Raw genomic sequence first — 16,270 nt, forward strand, 5'->3', positions numbered from 1 at the left:
AGCACTGACACTGATTTATTTTGGGAAACATCCCGAAGACATCAGCATATAAAAATGACCCCTATATTCTCATATCCAACCGCATTTCGGTGTTTCATCCTGGTCACCATCAATTATCTCGAGTGCGTTGTTTCATACAAAGCGATTAAATATATACTTTTGGCAAAAGTGGATGATATTTTTCACTCTGACTGAAAAGGAAAAAAGATTACCACTCTCTATTATTACAAAGCAGGTCATTTATCATTGAGCTTAGTGATGGCCTATTTCCAGTTACATTTAAAGGGCAGTATGTATTCCACCGCTGCAAGCATCATGATATTTAAACAGATAAAATAAGCACAAAAGCTGCTTAAAAGCTGCAAAGTTACATAAGCAGAGACAGGTGAAGAGTAAAAGCACATATCTGCTCAGTGTGCAGCCCACAAACACAGCAGCTAAAACACAACATCATACAGGAAAGTATTTATTACACAGTAACTTGTTAAACTTAATGCTTTAGATATTCCAAAGCCGGACCAGAGCCTTCCAAAGCACACTGATCTTGGTCTAAAACTTGGCACGGTTTCACCCTGTGCCCTCACAACTGCACCCACTGAATGAGAGGTTTGCTCCCTTTAACCCAAGTTGTAAAGTACCGACATGCAGCGGGGGCTACAAAACGGCCAGCCGGCTTTATCAACGATAACCAAACCACAGCCAGAGTTACATCAAATCCACAGCAGAAACACCAGCCAGCGAGCAGACACATGACACCGTCTCGGTTACTCTCCGTTCAAATAAACGGTATGCAGCAGTTCTCATAGCGGAGCTGTTCCTTCAGCACCGCCGTTACAGACACACCGAGCGACCGCCGCTTCAACACTCCTCCCCGGCTCTTCTACTCTCACACACACCGAAGGAAAAACACCGCTTTAAATATATTTTTAAAAAATAACTTTCACTGATTCCAGCCACAGCGAGCACCACGCTCCTGAAATCATTTGCACTTTTTGGTTGAAAGAATTCAGCTGTGACATGTCTGATTACCAGTGGAAGTTAATTACGAGGGAAGGAGAGACGTTATTGGCCTACTTACCATCAATCGCCATGATGTTCTGTTTTGGCTTCCACCAAAGCGGGCGGTGAAGAAGGGGGAGCGGCCCACTGCAAGAGTGAGGGACGGGGGGAGATTCATGGTGTGGTACAGTCCATAAAACACCGGGCAGGAAGCGGAGTGTCTGAAACAAGCGATGTACGGATATCTAATCCATAATTTACAGCTAGGAGAAAATATATTACATAGCCTGAACCATTGACAGTAACATAACTTACACCTTTCATAACTCAGTAAAGGTCTATTAACATTTAATATAGCAATAGTTGAACCACACCAGGTTCCTTTAATTCTACTAAGATAGGTTAAAAGCTTTATTACATCTGTGTCAATACTTAGTAAAAGCATCTAGTTAATTTGGTTGTATTGGCAAGATGCTAATGCAATTCATTAGCCTATGTAATGTGATATAATGTAGCCTAAAGTAGGCAAGTCAACGGAAAGTTAATTTAAGGTGGCTACATTGTTATACTGTATAAGATGTTAATATGATTTGTAGACATAATTTTTATATTGTGTTCATATTTTTATGTTGTAGCACAACTAATGTTAAATACTGTGTGATGTTTGTCACAATGAAGCAGTGTTGTTAGCCTGTACTTACCACTAGAATTTAAGATGCTAATATACTTATAACATGCTAATACATCTTAATAAATTAGCTCAGCCAACCTAACTTTTGTGATATCTCCTAAATAGAAGACATTTTCCTTTAACTAACTTCTTCTGTATTAATTTACATTATTCTAATAATTGAAGTTGGTTTAGCAAACCTGAAAGTTAATTTAGCTCCGCTAAACTACATCTTTAAGCTGAATTAAATGCTAATATAGCATTTAATGCTAATACAGCTCAATAATGATGCTAACTAAAAAAGATACATAGTTCAGCCAACAACAAAGATTATTTATAAGTAGGCTATGCTACAATATTAAGCAGTATTAGAAGATAATGCTCCTTCTGCTAATGTCTTTATGTCTCTTAATGGCTTAGCAAATCTTTCTTTCTTTAACAGACTTTGTGAGTTAGAAGTAAGAAGTAGAAGCATTATTTTATGGCATATTTTACTATATGTACTTGAGGCAATTTCAGCTCTCTTTAGCTGTGGTTCTGTCCTACTTCATGTGACTCAGTGCTGCTAGTTCACCCACTACCTGCAGTTGTTAATCATCCCCCGATTGCTGACGGCTGGAAAAGCAACCAGCAGAGCTCTGATTCCTGAGAACAGACTGGCGCTCTGAAAATCAACAGTAAGTGTTTGTGTCAGCCCCTCAGAAGCAAAGAACAAGAGCCTCTGCCTACACTCGCCCTGCTGGCAGTCATACAGGAAGATTCCATCAGCACAGACCTTATATACACTGTCACTGCCACAGACCTTTTCTGGAGGTAATGAAAAGCATTCTGGGAGAGAGTAGTGCAGCAATAACACAGATTGTTACACATCAGTACCATGTAACTCCTGTACATTATGATAAATAGGATAATTAGGGATGTGAAAGCATGTGATAGTGATTTGTTTCGCTGTTGTGCGACTCTTAAAGGTCAGGTCTTAAATACAGCACTGGGATTAAATATTCATACAGCAGGCAGCAGGCGTCTTGTTAATGAGAATATCTGTTCCATCCTCATTATGTTGTTTTCCATAGCTGCTGGGCTTCCCCCTGAAGTTTAGATAAAGTAAAACATGAAGGAAGAAGTATATATAAATATGGCTTTCTATTCTGTACACCCCCAGTATCGTACTCCTCTGTGAAGGAAAGCTCAGTGTGAGCTTTTTGTAATGGTTTTTACCTTTGCCCTGTCTACACCTGCCTTTTGCATGAATACTACAACACAAACACAACTCATAACCTGCACGTGTTATCTTGTTATTACTTTATTGCCTTCCGCGCACTGTATTTATCTAAATCGCTCCATGCTGCTGCAGTCACTCTGTTTCCGGTTGAGGTTCATTAAACCTTCATTCATTTCTATCCAATCAAATTGTAATTAAGCTTATCCTGCTATTGCTATCTTTGTAAGTCAGCAAAATGCTACTGCCTGTTTGTGCTTATCTCTCAGTGTAAATACTGCACAGTCCATTGTGTATGTATATTGAGTATTTCAGTGCATTCTTTCAGCCCCCTGAAAACACGCAGCTGTTCTATTGTGTTAATGTTTATAAAAAACGGTTGTTACAATAGAATTATAAAATCTATTAACTTTCATTTTGAGATTCAAATTAGACTCCCATGCCGTCATCAGGTTGCCATGGATACATACAGCAGCTGCTGAGCTCTACTTTGTGATTCCCTGTCAAAAACATGAGCAAATGTTACCCAATTGAGGCATTTGTAACACAAATCTCTGTATCCTCTCTCTGAGAGTGAGAATCCTCAACAGAGCTGTGTATTACAGTATTTGCCTCGCTTTTAAAGTGGGATTTACACAGGAGATCGTATACTTTGAGCAATTCTTTGTAACATAATCTGGCATGCAGTTTAAGTGGCATTACCTACATGAAAGCTGTCAAATGCACTCTGCTCACTAGGCAGCATCCTACACAGTGTCCTCACCTTATGAGTGCAGCAAAATGATGTGTGATATTTCTGCTCTTACTTATCCATCTCATCCCTCATGTCAACATTTGGAGGTGTCGTTAACTTCTAATTTACTCAGAGACTCAAAGAGTTCACTAATAATAAATAAATACAACTATTAGGACATCTTCAAGCCTCAAAGGATGTTTTTCCTCGCTGCCAAGAACTGTTGGGTCTCTGTAAATCATTTTAGTATGGTCTAGATTTTTAAAATGTTTTCTTGTTATGAATTGGTGCTCTACAAATAAAACTGAATTGAATTAAATTTAAGCTACTCAACATTACTTTATCTCATTTTCAACATTTTTGCCTGTAACCCCTCAATATGAAGCATTATCTCCTTGCGACTTCTTGTCATGGGTTGCATGTCTATAAGCTGCTTTATATCATTATATAAATAATTGAGTGGTCTGAAAAGGTAAACAGAATTTCATCAGAAAGAAGTAAAGATTAGAGAAAAGTTTGAAAGATAAACATAATTGGGAACCAGCAGTCTGAAACATCACAAGTTTCAAATTGAGAATTTGCAGGAGAATTATTTGAAGAGCAGAAAATGTGTGCAACCTCATGTTTTGGACTAATAGTAAAGTGAGTGCCTGCTAGTGAATCCAGACACAAAATGTATCTGATGATGTACTGTATGTACCATGATAACTTACAGTCTAAATTACAATGGAAATTAAGTTTTTACTGTATTTAATTTTAAGCAGGATGTTAGCCGACGTGTACAGATGAATAAATGTACTTTCAATTTAGACTTTTTGGTATTCTTTTGGCTAAATGTGCCGTTGTGTTGTTGGACATTGATGGCCCGTGCACTGGCCACTGCTATTAATCCTTCAACTCTTTATAACATATTTGTATTTTTAGACTGCTATATCTGTAAATGAAATGTCTGTGCGTACTTTTGCAGGCTTGTTTGCCTCGAGTTACTTTCTTGGGGTCAAATTGAATTGAATTGAACTTAATTAAAACAAATTACCAAAATATGTTAGATTGGCTTTAAATGAAAGTTTAGCCCAGCAGCAATCCATACATGAATTATCAATTAGAAACAAATACAGGGTCAAAAGTACAGAAATCAACTAAATACAGTGTGTATAGTGTCATTCTCATATCCTGCTGTGGTGAACCGTGTCCAGGTTAGAATAGCTGAAGTTGTTATATAACACCTCATCAAACTAGTGTCTTCCAAGCGTGTACTGATACCCAAAAGGAGTGTGACCGTGACTTTTTGAGGAAATTTAACATCAAACACAGATGGGGTTAGCAACGGAGCTAACACGCTGCTTGAAGTTTGTAAAACCTGCACACACACACACACACATGTTCACAGACATGCACTGTTTCCCTCTCTGTCTCTTCCCCATTCATTCTTGTTTACTTTGTCCTATTTTTAGCTGCAGCTCTTCTCAAATGCCCTGCTGGGCTCATCAAAGCAGCTCCTTCCTGTTGTCATAGAAATGGGCTGGCACGTCCATTAGCTTCTCCATCCGCAGGCTGCCCGAATCACACTCGCCAAAGGGGGGAGCACAGCTGTGGGTCAGGTAGATTCATCTGAGCATGTAGATTGTTGGGAGAGGACGTAAATAATCCAACTATTATTTAATCATGCAAGGGCAGAAAAAGATTATTTCTGATCATGTAAATATCACCAATTAATAAAGGCAATCAGATGACTGCACAGCTTCGTTCAGTTCTCTTCTGAATGGACTGTGAGGCTGTTGTGTGTCACAGTCTGACATGAGAGAGTAGCATCTACGATACAGTCATGTTCACTCCATGTATGACCTTTCTGTGAACACCAACAGTGCTCCTGGGAATCACCCAGTTCAATCAGCCTACCGCTGCTACAGTGCTGCTGGGAACATTGGTTATTCAGAGGAGCAGGTCTAGCCATGTACGTGTTTTTCAGCCACACATTGTGACTGAACGAGAGGCGTTGCATAACTTGCAATATACTGACTTATATCACCTTGTTTACATTAAATGTGTTCACTCCAAATGAGCAAGGGTGTTTATTGCTTAGCAACAAGCATCTGAGAATATGCTTAATGCTTTTATAAATGTTGTAAATGTCAAATGGAGGCCATCATGTGCACAGGGTTGTGTAACTAATTTGTGAAACATATATTCATGATGAATGTACAAAGGTTTAGGGACACCTCCTGTGCGCAACCCACAATGCAAATTCACAATGTATCAGTCTCTATATCTTTGTTAGTGGAAAGGTTTTCATATGGGAGACTAGTGAGTGCTAAGAGATTTTAAGCTCTTTAATATTTACAACATTCAGTGTATATACTGTCAGTCTGGAGGCGTGAGGAATACTACCTGTTGCTCAAGGCAAACAACTCAGAGCAGAATAACTGATTCAACAGAGACTCTGAGGTCAGAAAGTTGTGTCTTTGCCTCCATAAACAAGCGAGCTGCTGGTGTATGCAGAACTGAATAGAAGATCGCATCTTGTAAAAATCTTGGGAGTGAAGGGAAAAAAAACACATAATACCTAACTTTACATCCAGTTTGGGCTGTCAGCACTGAGCATCATAACTGCAGTATGAAGTAGAAGTGATGCAAAGGTGGAAACATTATCTTTAGTTTAGTATTTGACATGAGGGGGAGGAAATTAAATCACACACAGGGATGTCAGATAACACAATTAAGTCCAACAGATATTTCCATTGAGGTCCAATAAAGATTACAGATATACAGAAGTACAGTCTTTGGATGTAGTTTGTCAAGTGGAGTCAAGACTCCAAATTCATCTCAAACCAGCAGTCTCATATTCCCGCTATTGATTAAAGCAGCAACAGGAAACTTTCATTTTGTGTTGATTCTGGCCGCCCCTGTGGACAAAAGTGGTAGTGTTTCCACCGCCTTGTTTCATTGATTTCAAGGGGAATCTAACTGAATAACTACTTAGAAGTAGATCTTCTTGCCGATAGTCTTTTTTGTTTATCTGGGTCATTCGTGCTTTTTCTCATATCATAAAATTACAAATACATACTATAATGTTTTTACTAAATGGGTTTGAAGTTCAATACTTAGGTCACTACTGATGAAGGCCATGTGATGTAACTGAAAGCTCTGGAAAAAACCTAATGAGTGGAAGTCAGACTGATGAGTATACCAATCTAAACAGCAGCGACAATGTTTACATGAATTATTTTTTATCTGATATGTAAACTGCAGGATATGGCACTCCAACCAAACACTTACTGTAGAGACTAAAAAACAGTTACTTTCATCACAAAACTCTCCAGTTTTCACCTCCACCAGGTTACGTATGGAGCTGTTTTCATTCCACTTTCTTATACGCTATATATTCAAAAACAATCTTTTGTTTTGATCAATAAATCATCCTGAGGTGCTTTCTAATAGACAATGTAATGCAAGTGATCACAATGTTAACATAAAGTCCATTTTCTGCTTCTTCTCTTTGTGAACTTAATATCTTATGCAACCGTCTGAGAGTTCAGAAGGCAAAGACTATCAACAGGTTATTAAATGCAACACTTTCCACTGGCTTCTCTGACGCAGGCAGGACAGTGAGGAGCTGTTTCCATAGTAATACCTTCCTACATGTAACACAAATTGACTAGACTACTAAATTTATAATAATGACACGAAACAATCCAGCATTAAAAGTCTGAAAGGTTTTCATCTAAAATATATTTCAACATCGGAAAAACAACCCAAGGCTGCAAATGCATTCACAGAAAGAGAGAGGTGACTCAAATGCACAAATATTTAGGTGCAGTGTCGTCAAATTAATATGAAATTTAAGACGAAACTAGTTTCAACAAATATCTTGATGCCTCAGACTGAGAGTGCTGAAGTACAGTTAATTTCTGATTAAATCACATCAACAAATGTTTGTTGTTTGTTTGATAACACTTTTTTTCTCCATAAAGTCTTCTGTGTCTTGACTCAGACTGTGGAGAGCCAGAGGATTTCTGAATAGTGAAGTGTGGCACCACCCTGTGGGGAAACCTGGTAATTGAATTTAGTGAGCTGAGCATGGTTAAAACATATTCACTCAATAATTTATAACTGAAGAAATTAATTCTGTTTATATATTTTATGTGACTTGAATGATAAATTGCAATATCAGAAGCATTAATTCATAAATGAGCAGCAATTCAAACACATTGGCTTCAAAATTAGAAGACATGTCTGTAGCTCTTATTTGAGGAATTGAGCTTTATTCTATGAATCCATCCACACATCATTCACTGAACTGATGCAATCTTTTAGCTCAGCCACACAGAGACACATGTATTGCTATGCACCTGCACACACACACACACACACACACACACACACACACACACACACACGGTGTAGTTTATGTCTGCAGTTTGTGTTTGAGGTGTGCCAGCTGCTTCATGTCGACGCTGCTGCCACCGCACACGATCACCAGCAGGGGACCCAAGAGAGTCGGCAGCTGACCTAAAACAGCAAGTTTCTCCTTTATTAGAAGGGAGTTACTATATACAGGAAGTTCCATCATGATCATTAAACATTAAACATTTCTTACAGGCATGGCTGTGGTCTGAAAATATCTTCAGATCCACATGCAGAACATGAATTGTGAGTCAGATTACTGAAACGGTGTCATGTATCTCGACACAGTGTTACTGTTGTATCAACATACAGAGGAGTTGTAAATGAAGAGGAACCAATACGGATCCAGAAACTGATTTTATTACAGACAGAAGCATGGTGCTGAATATCTTTTAAGGTGTCAGGGTAGTTACCTTCGTCCTGTAATCTGCGTATAAATCCACTGTAGACTGCCGCGAGTGCTGCTCCACACGCCATCTCCACCAACACACGCTCCTCATCTACAAGCAGTTAGCGCGCACACACACCCACACACACACGCACACACACACACACACCCACAGTGAGTTGAAGTCAGTGGTTCTCAACCTTTCCTTTTTTATCATTTAGTAAACTGATGACTCCTGACTAAGTTACATATTTTATGAATATTTCATCTTTAATCCAAACAGTGAACACAATCACTTCCGGACGTTTGTGTAAAACGAGTGATTTGGATGAATTTTGAGTCAATTATTTCCTGTTTCAGGGAACTTTTTATACAATTCTGTCTGCATTATCTATTTTTTATGACAATCAGACAGTCTTAATAAGCTTTTTAACAAATTCAGTGTTTTCTTCTGTGTTAGATTAGCTCTTTTGTTGTTTTAACTGCATACTGCTGTTCCCAATTAAAATAAAAAAGTAAGGCTGATTATCATTTTCTTTAGAGTAGGAGGATATTTGGGCAGTTCACAAGCCATTACCTGTCAGAGGAACATTAAAATGCACTTTCAAGGACACAACACACACACTAACACACTAACCCAGGAATGTCTCGACCGCCTGCAGAGCCTGCTGGTCAGTCACAAGCTCAGAGATGACCGTAAGCTCGCTGCACTGGCTGTATTCGAAAGCTTTCCTGCAAACTGTCTTCGCTCCGAGACACTTAGCCTCACTGTGGAGAGACAGAGAGGATCAATTCAGCGCGGCCACATTCATAACCACAGAACACATCTGAGCTCCTTTAACCTCTAACCTGGTGATGTCATCCAGGGTGACCACCCTCCCCGCCTTAACCGCCGCGTTGAAACAGTGGGCCCCCACCGTCTCCATGGCGATGATGGGTACGTCTGTCCAGCCTACGTCCTTCAGGCCCTGGGCGACCCCGCAGAGGAGCCCCCCTCCGCCGACGGACACCAGCACAGCTCCGGGCTTCACGCCGGGACCCAGAGAGTCTGCGACCTCCGTGATCATACTGGCGTGGCCCTGCCTGGGTGTGCGTCATGAGGAGGGAGACACAGGGACAGTTTGGAGGAAAGTATTGCAGAAAGCCAGTTTTGGGGTTGAAACTGGAAACTTTAATTGTGATGAATGTTTCTACCAGAGCAGAGGGTGATCGAATGGAGGAACAAATGTGAGTCCTTCAGTCTCTGCCAGTCGGAGAGCCTCTGCATTGGCATCATCCCAGACCTAATGAGAGGAAGATTCCACTTCATTTCTCTCTAAATCTCGTTGTGTTTGGTTTTACTCTAATGGTTGAAAACAATGACAGAATTGTTGTTTAAATCTAATAATATACTTTACCTTGCCTATAATCTTGACAGTAGCACCCTCATCCCGGAGTCTCTGAACGACCAGCTGAGGAGAAGATGAGGGAACTACGATGGTGGCTGGTACGCCCATCTTTCTGGCTGTGTAGGCTGCCGCCATACCTGCATTACCACCTGGAAAAAAAGCCATATGATGTTATACTGCAGTAATATTGAGCATATTAATATGCTGTGTCCCAGTAGAAATCACCTGAAGCGCAGACAACTCCTTTGGACTGTCTGGCGAGCTGCAGAAGAGAGAAATGAAATGAAAAAAGGACAATTTTGTTTCTTTTTTTCTACGAACCACCATCAGGCAACACTGGCCTTCGATCTAAATGACAGAGAGTCAGTGTCTGATTTGCTTTTCGATGATTTTTGCTTTTTCAAACGCCAGCAGAGGATTGAGGGTCCCTACCTGCTGGCAGAGGTGTCCAATGCCACGGATCTTAAAGGAACCGGAGGGCTGTGAATTCTCCATCTTTAGGTACACGGTGGTTCCCACACGTTTGGACATGCTGACGGTCTCCAGCAGCGGGGTGTTTAGGTGGAAATGCTCTGCCATGGTGCGTCTGATCTCACTGAAATGGTGTTAGATGAGTACAATGCTGAGAATGAAGACGGCTGAGCAAACGGCAAGCTGAAACGCTGTTGAAAGCTCCAGAAAAAGCTACGGAGTGGACCTTGAGTGGAGATTTTTTTGGTCAAAGTTTCCAAATATAGTATAAAAGTGCAGTAAAGCTATCTTTCATTATTTATATTAATAGGCACCACTCTAAACCTTCCTGCCCCATTGTGTGCCATGCCTGGCCAGTGCTGCCTCCAAGTGCAGCTGGAAAGTGCACATTAACATGGAAAAGCATATTGGCTGGTGGCTGGTGCTAATGTCAACACATTTTGTAGATCATGGAAGCTGTAGTAATCTTATGTAGAGCTGGGTAATTGTTCAGTATTGTTTTAATCCTTGTTTGTTGCTGTTCAATATAACCATTAGTCTATTTTGTGAATTAAATGCCATAAAACAATATAAACCCCTCACAGAAGGTTATTAAGTATTTGGACCGCGTTTCAGACTGTGCTGTGTGTGTGTGTGTGTGTGTGTGTGTGTGTGTGTGTGTGTGCATTATGTAACTGCTCAAACTGGGAGCTGAGGAAGTGAGAGACAATGATTGAACACCATGGTGTCGGACTGGCAGCAAACACATCTCAACCCCAACCAATGATGAACAGTGAGTGTGACGCAGCTAGCCCTTATGGCTACAAAACGTTATAACGTAATAAACGTCCAATAAGTTACAATGTAAACCAATTTAATGACGTGCATTAACGTATGCTGTACGTCATAAGGTGATAACGTGGTGTAAGGTTTTAAATGTTGACTTACGTTTAGGTAAAATGTCTTGTTGAAGGAGCCTCTGAAGGATAAGGACGTTTAATTCATGCAAAGTGTGTCATATTTTCAGTGTACGCTACATAATGCTAGCACATAGCAGAAAACAAAAACAGCTGAACACCCCTACTTCCGGGAGCTCCTACAAAATAAATGTGTCATTTCTTTACTTTTTCAGTAATAATAATAATAATAATAATAACAACAACCAAATAAATATATCATGTAATATTGCGTGTTATTTATCCTGGCAACTCTGAAATATACAAGTATACACAAGTACATTTAACCTGTAATAATAATTTGCCATAACATTGGATCTTTTGCTATTAAACTAAACTTCTGTTTTCCTAATTTTAAGTTTTGTGTCATCAAATAGGCCGACTATTATATTTCTTGTCTTATATATAAGGCAGTCTTTAATAAACATGCAGTATAATACAATATTAACTGTTTAAGAATGTTAAATAATAATAATAATTATTATTATTATAACCCTTATATGCAGACTGATTCTGTATCACCTTTATGATGATCAGGGAAATTCACAGTTAGACTTCCAGACCTATATTTTGTTGCTGTGCTTTCATTTGGAAATACACTTTTCCCATATTTTCTGTCATGTGTGCTACCTTGACACATGTCTATATTTTAAGTGAAGCTGTATCAGCATGTCAGTTTTAGCTCTTGAAAAGAGGGAATGTTGCAAAACAAACCTCAACTCAGAATCACTAATTTACACATTATAATATATAGTGAAAATAAACAGAAATAAACTTACATGTGAGGAGCCTTCTGTTGGTGCTGAGACTTGAATGACCAGTGAACTTTAATTCCCCTCTAAAGTCCACAGTTTATTACCAAGACTTGGACACGTGTGTGTGTGTGTGTGTGTGTGTGTGTGTGTGTGTGTGTGTGTGTGTGTGTCAGAAAGAGGGAGAGCAGCTCTCAGTATGTGTTTTCTATTCAATTACATTTATTGGACTAATGTCAACATCCATCTGTTCCACCCAGTTGCTCTACAATAACTACGTCCAGCTTCCATCTTTTATACTCTTTTCTTCCTTATTCCTTACGCATTTAACACTTTATTCAGAAACTTGAGAGAGTCACAGTGTTGATCCTCTGCAGGGATTATAATTTCTTTATTATTATTGTACATTAGCTGTGTAGTTACAGGTTGCATATACACAAAGTAATGGTTCGCACTCCTCTGACTGATGTGCCATTCTCACACCAAACATTACTCCACTTATTGCTTCATATTTTACACAGCATGTCAAACAACGCTTTGAGTCAAAACCCTTCTGTACACTGGGTGGCAGCAGTGAGTGGCACCAGCACTGACAGATAAGGAAACAAGAGCAATGTGTCTAAGAATAGTAGTAGTAGTAATAATAGTAATAATAATAATAATAATAATAATAGAAAAACAATATCCAATGTTTTGTTTTAAATAAAACAACAAACCAGGAGAATAATACATTTCATACAACTACTGAAATATGTAAATATGAAGAAGAAAAATCAGAGATGACACTTAAAGGAAGTCAAGTTGTTTTCACACTTTAGATTCTTCATTCACTCTCAGCTAATTAAGCCCCATTTTAACACTTAAGCAGTTAGCCCGGGGATAATGTATTCAATTTTATTCTCAACCTTCTAAACTTTAAGACATGGCAGGGTGAGACAACACAGAGTAGCCACAGGAGCTCCTATGTGATATTTTTAAGTGGACTGACCAATATGAAATCCTTTAACACTGAACTTGTGGTAGATGGGTAACACTGCTTTATCGTATTGTTAGTTTTAGAGCCTGGTGCTAGTATTGCCCCAGTATTAGGACCAACATGTGCCAGGCCCTAGTCTGGACTAGATATTGTGTGTGAATGGATAAAGGCAGAGGTTTTCATTACTCCTCCTCCTCCTCCTTCTTCACCTCTAAACCCATTTTCTAGGTGCTTTGGTCTCAAAAATTCCCTTCTCACATTCTTTTTTTCCTTCTTTTCCTCCTGTCCTACCAGCAGCAACCATTTTGCAGTTGAACAGATGTTGATATGACAGCATGCACCAGCGCTGAGTCAACATAAATACAGAGTAGTAAAAGGTTGAGACATCCGTAATGATTCGCAGATGCTTCTTATATCCTTTTGGGAAATCAGAATCGAAATATTCTTCTGATATCAATTCAAACTTGTGTTTTTTTTTACCATGCCATTAAGTTATATTGTAAACATCTGCTGCTTGAGTGGGTTGATGTGTACCTCAGCCACCATGCATTAAAAGCTGGCTGGATTCTGCTTCTTAGTCTTGTGGTTGCACTTCTGACGTTATTCCTGACTACTGCTGACAAAACCTGACTTTCTTTAACACACATTCAGAGTTACACTATCTGTTCTCTCTTCACACTTTCCTCTCTCCAACTTCACATCTCACACATACTTTCACCTGATCTAGCCTGTAAATTTACTGCATTTAAGTCTTCACACCACACAGTGGGAAGGTGTTTTCAGACAACATACTATGTTCACCGACACTGAGGAAGAGCACATCCTTTTGCTGTTGATGAGCTTGTTTTTTTATGAGGGTTTTATATGGGTTTTTATTTTAATTAACACCATACAAAAATAAAGTGTCATTATAAGAATTATTTGGGTAAGTGTCAGAGAGAGCCTTATAATTCCAAGCTCATGCTTTCATGTTCTGAGCTGGAATAACTCAAAGCTGCATCCAAAAGATGAATAATTTTCTTTTTTTTCTATTCAGCTTCTCTCATGCAGCTGAACTCATGTAAAGTTGCCAAGCGACTGTTGCTCAAAATAAAATTCAGGCGATTCTTCTAACTGCAGCAACTCAGTGAAAATATATTATGATTCTACCATAAAGTGGCTCTGTGATTCCAGCATTACATCCAAACAAACGGGAAAAAAAGTTGCTTCATCAGAGTTGTGAGCTCCATCTTTTGTCCATCTCCTTTCTTCCCTCACTCAGCCTCCCAACTCCCTCTCCGTCCTTTGTTCTTTCTTTTCCAGCTAATGCTTCCGCCCACATGCTGCTGCTGCTGCTCCTCTTCTTCTCCGTGTGCATGCGCCCTCTGCGAGTGGGATCTGGGCTTCATGCCAGTGAACGTTGTCTGGGTTTGATCCTTGGATATAGCTGGAGAGACAGCCAGAGAGAGAGAGAGAGCGAGAGGGAGGGCAGGGTCACTACATCATGTTAACATTGTTCTCAAGGTGCCTGAACATCATGAAGGCAGACCGTAAGACACTGTGTGGGAATAAATCTGCCACTTAAGAAACCTTTTTTTTCTGCTGGTGAAACACAATTAATTCACTGAATGAACAGTTTACATTTACTTCCTACTTTAAATGTTAATTATTAGTTACACTGAGGCCACATGGTGTACAATACAGTTACAGCTGAGAGGTTGAAGCTGTAAAGGGAAACTGTGATGGACATTTATGTAAATAGTTCTGCTTTACTAGTACAATAATTGGGTTCTGAGCATTATGGAGTGTGTACATACAGCACTGCCTGAGGTTTAAATGGCACTGTGCGAAGACTTTATGGAAAGGTGTCTGTTGAAATATCTTGAGTTCTCTCACCCCCAGCAGGTTTCTGGGTACGTATCCCTCGCGGTCGTTAAGCCGCGCCCACCACCACTCTGTCTCAGTGTCGTCACGCCGACGCAGCACGGTGAGAGCGTCACCCTCGCTGAAGGACAGCTCATCGGCCTGCTGGGCCGTGTAGTCCCAGAGAGCGTAGACCAAGCCTTTGTTCATCACACCCAACTTTTCTTGCACGCCTGGGAGAGGAATAGAGTATTTACTGTTAAAAAACAACTTCAACTATGGCTTTGCTGGAGAAAAAATTACTACTACCCATTTTCTTCCACAAGTAAGATCATTTTTTAAATGTTAATGTTCAAATGTATTAACTCTCTGGACTGGAGTAGACCTGTTGAGTTCAGTTTTGTTGACTCATAATCTGTCTCTCTCTATCTAATTACCATAGAGGAACTGAGAGCACTGTGTATAGCCCTCCTCCATTTCTTCACATTTGTCTGCTGCCGTTTCGACGTCACTAATCGTTGTGGCGAAAATGGCGGCCCCCGACTCCACCAGCATCTTACAGAGGTGGACGCTGTTACATGAAGCTGCACAGTGCAGAGGAGTCCTGTGAGGGAAAACAGTAAAATATTACATTAAACAGACTTTCTCTGCTTCAAGGTTCATTCACCTCTGATAAGGTGGACAAAGATGTTCCAGTAATGCAGTTGTATCACAAATCTAATCATGAAACAGGCTGACATTAACTAAACATGAATAAATTAAATCATGTAATTTCTGAATGCAGATCCTCATTAGACTTGGTAATCTCTCCCTTCAATACTGCTAAGGCAGCTGAGTCAAAACTGAATTTAGAAATGCAATTATCTCTGTCATTGTTGCCTCCGAGCTGAGCTGCACTATCACTGCCACAGTGTGTTGATTACCCTCTAGTCCTTCAGCAGCCACTGATCTGTTATTAGTCTAGACCATTTCATGATTGAATGACTGACTGAAGGTACTGACCATCCATCACTGTCAGCTGCATTTACATTAACTCCAAAGTCCAACAGGAACTTCACAATATGGTGATGACCAGCGCAGACAGCATTATGAAGAGGAGTTATGCCTTCATCATTAGGCATACTGGGATTTTCCACCTAGAATAATAAGAAAAACTACATATTAGGCTGATGAGAATGATTGGCTTTTCACAGCAACAGTGGGGGAAAAAAATCACCAAATATCTATATTGGTATCAGCTTTGAGAAACCCTTAACTTCACTATAGAGGTGCCAAATTCCTGAGTTCACTGCAAAACTCAGGTTAGTGCAACATTTTTTGAACAGCTTGGAAGCTGTTGAGTTGTTGAGTCTTACTGCCTCGGGGTATGATAACATCAAACTGAGCTTGTTCTGGAAGTGAAGCATCTGAATGTTTCCTTGAGAGTATCAGCTGTAGTTTGCAGTCTGAAGAGCCAGTAAGCTTGTCCAGTCTCCAAGTGAAAGCTGTCAGGG

At 39.8% G+C, this 16,270-nt stretch overlaps 3 protein-coding genes across 10 annotated transcripts in view; all 3 read right to left on the bottom strand.

The window, feature by feature from the left end:
- syt14a (synaptotagmin XIVa) overlaps window positions 1-1,136 on the bottom strand; it is a 45,502-nt gene extending 44,366 nt beyond the window's left edge. For 2 of the 3 annotated variants that reach the window (XM_051393845.1, XM_051393834.1), the window contains exon 1: window positions 1,079-1,135. In XM_051393845.1, the coding sequence (XP_051249805.1) occupies window positions 1,079-1,091 (13 nt within the window). In that variant the 5' untranslated portion in view covers window positions 1,092-1,135. Of the gene's footprint in view, window positions 1-1,078 lie in introns of all 3 variants that reach the window. The other variant, XM_051393854.1, reaches the window with a different exon arrangement.
- Window positions 1,137-6,262: 5,126 nt separating this feature from the next.
- On the bottom strand, window positions 6,263-12,100 carry sdsl (serine dehydratase-like). Of its 2 annotated transcripts, none has more exons than XM_051394390.1 (9): window positions 11,987-12,100; window positions 10,234-10,396; window positions 10,027-10,063; window positions 9,811-9,950; window positions 9,608-9,696; window positions 9,263-9,496; window positions 9,051-9,181; window positions 8,439-8,525; window positions 6,263-8,130 (listed from the first exon to the last, which is right to left on the bottom strand). In XM_051394390.1, exons 2-9 carry the CDS (start codon window positions 10,378-10,380, stop codon window positions 8,027-8,029), a joined length of 969 nt encoding a protein of 322 aa, XP_051250350.1. In that variant the 5' UTR covers window positions 10,381-10,396; window positions 11,987-12,100; the 3' UTR covers window positions 6,263-8,026. The 2 variants fall into 2 exon arrangements, with proteins under 2 accessions (XP_051250350.1, XP_051250349.1); XM_051394389.1 differs by lacking the exon at window positions 11,987-12,100 and adding an exon at window positions 11,200-11,351.
- A 217-nt stretch (window positions 12,101-12,317) lies between these two features.
- Window positions 12,318-16,270, bottom strand: part of LOC127360091 (apoptosis-stimulating of p53 protein 1) — a 43,831-nt gene continuing 39,878 nt past the window's right edge. For all 5 annotated transcript variants that reach the window (XM_051394368.1, XM_051394366.1, XM_051394373.1 and 2 more), the window contains 4 exons: window positions 15,780-15,913; window positions 15,215-15,381; window positions 14,811-15,010; window positions 12,318-14,361 (listed from right to left, as the gene is read on the bottom strand). In XM_051394368.1, the coding sequence (XP_051250328.1) occupies window positions 14,320-14,361; window positions 14,811-15,010; window positions 15,215-15,381; window positions 15,780-15,913 (543 nt within the window). In that variant the 3' untranslated portion in view covers window positions 12,318-14,319. The remainder of the gene's footprint in view (window positions 14,362-14,810; window positions 15,011-15,214; window positions 15,382-15,779; window positions 15,914-16,270) is intronic.

The sequence above is a fragment of the Dicentrarchus labrax genome, unplaced genomic scaffold, assembly GCF_905237075.1.
Source record: "Dicentrarchus labrax unplaced genomic scaffold, dlabrax2021, whole genome shotgun sequence".
Classification (NCBI taxonomy): domain Eukaryota; kingdom Metazoa; phylum Chordata; class Actinopteri; family Moronidae; genus Dicentrarchus; species Dicentrarchus labrax.

Excerpts from the sequence above, each read along its gene's own strand:
- sdsl (XM_051394390.1), bottom strand. The coding sequence starts at position 10,380 with ATGGCAGAGCATTTCCACCTAAACACCCCGCTGCTGGAGACCGTCAGC. Across the intron at positions 10,064-10,233 it reads TTGGACACCTCTGCCAGCAG|CTCGCCAGACAGTCCAAAGG; the intron begins GTAGGGACCCTC and ends TCTCTTCTGCAG. Across the intron at positions 9,182-9,262 it reads ACCCTGGATGACATCACCAG|TGAGGCTAAGTGTCTCGGAG; the intron begins GTTAGAGGTTAA and ends GTCTCTCCACAG.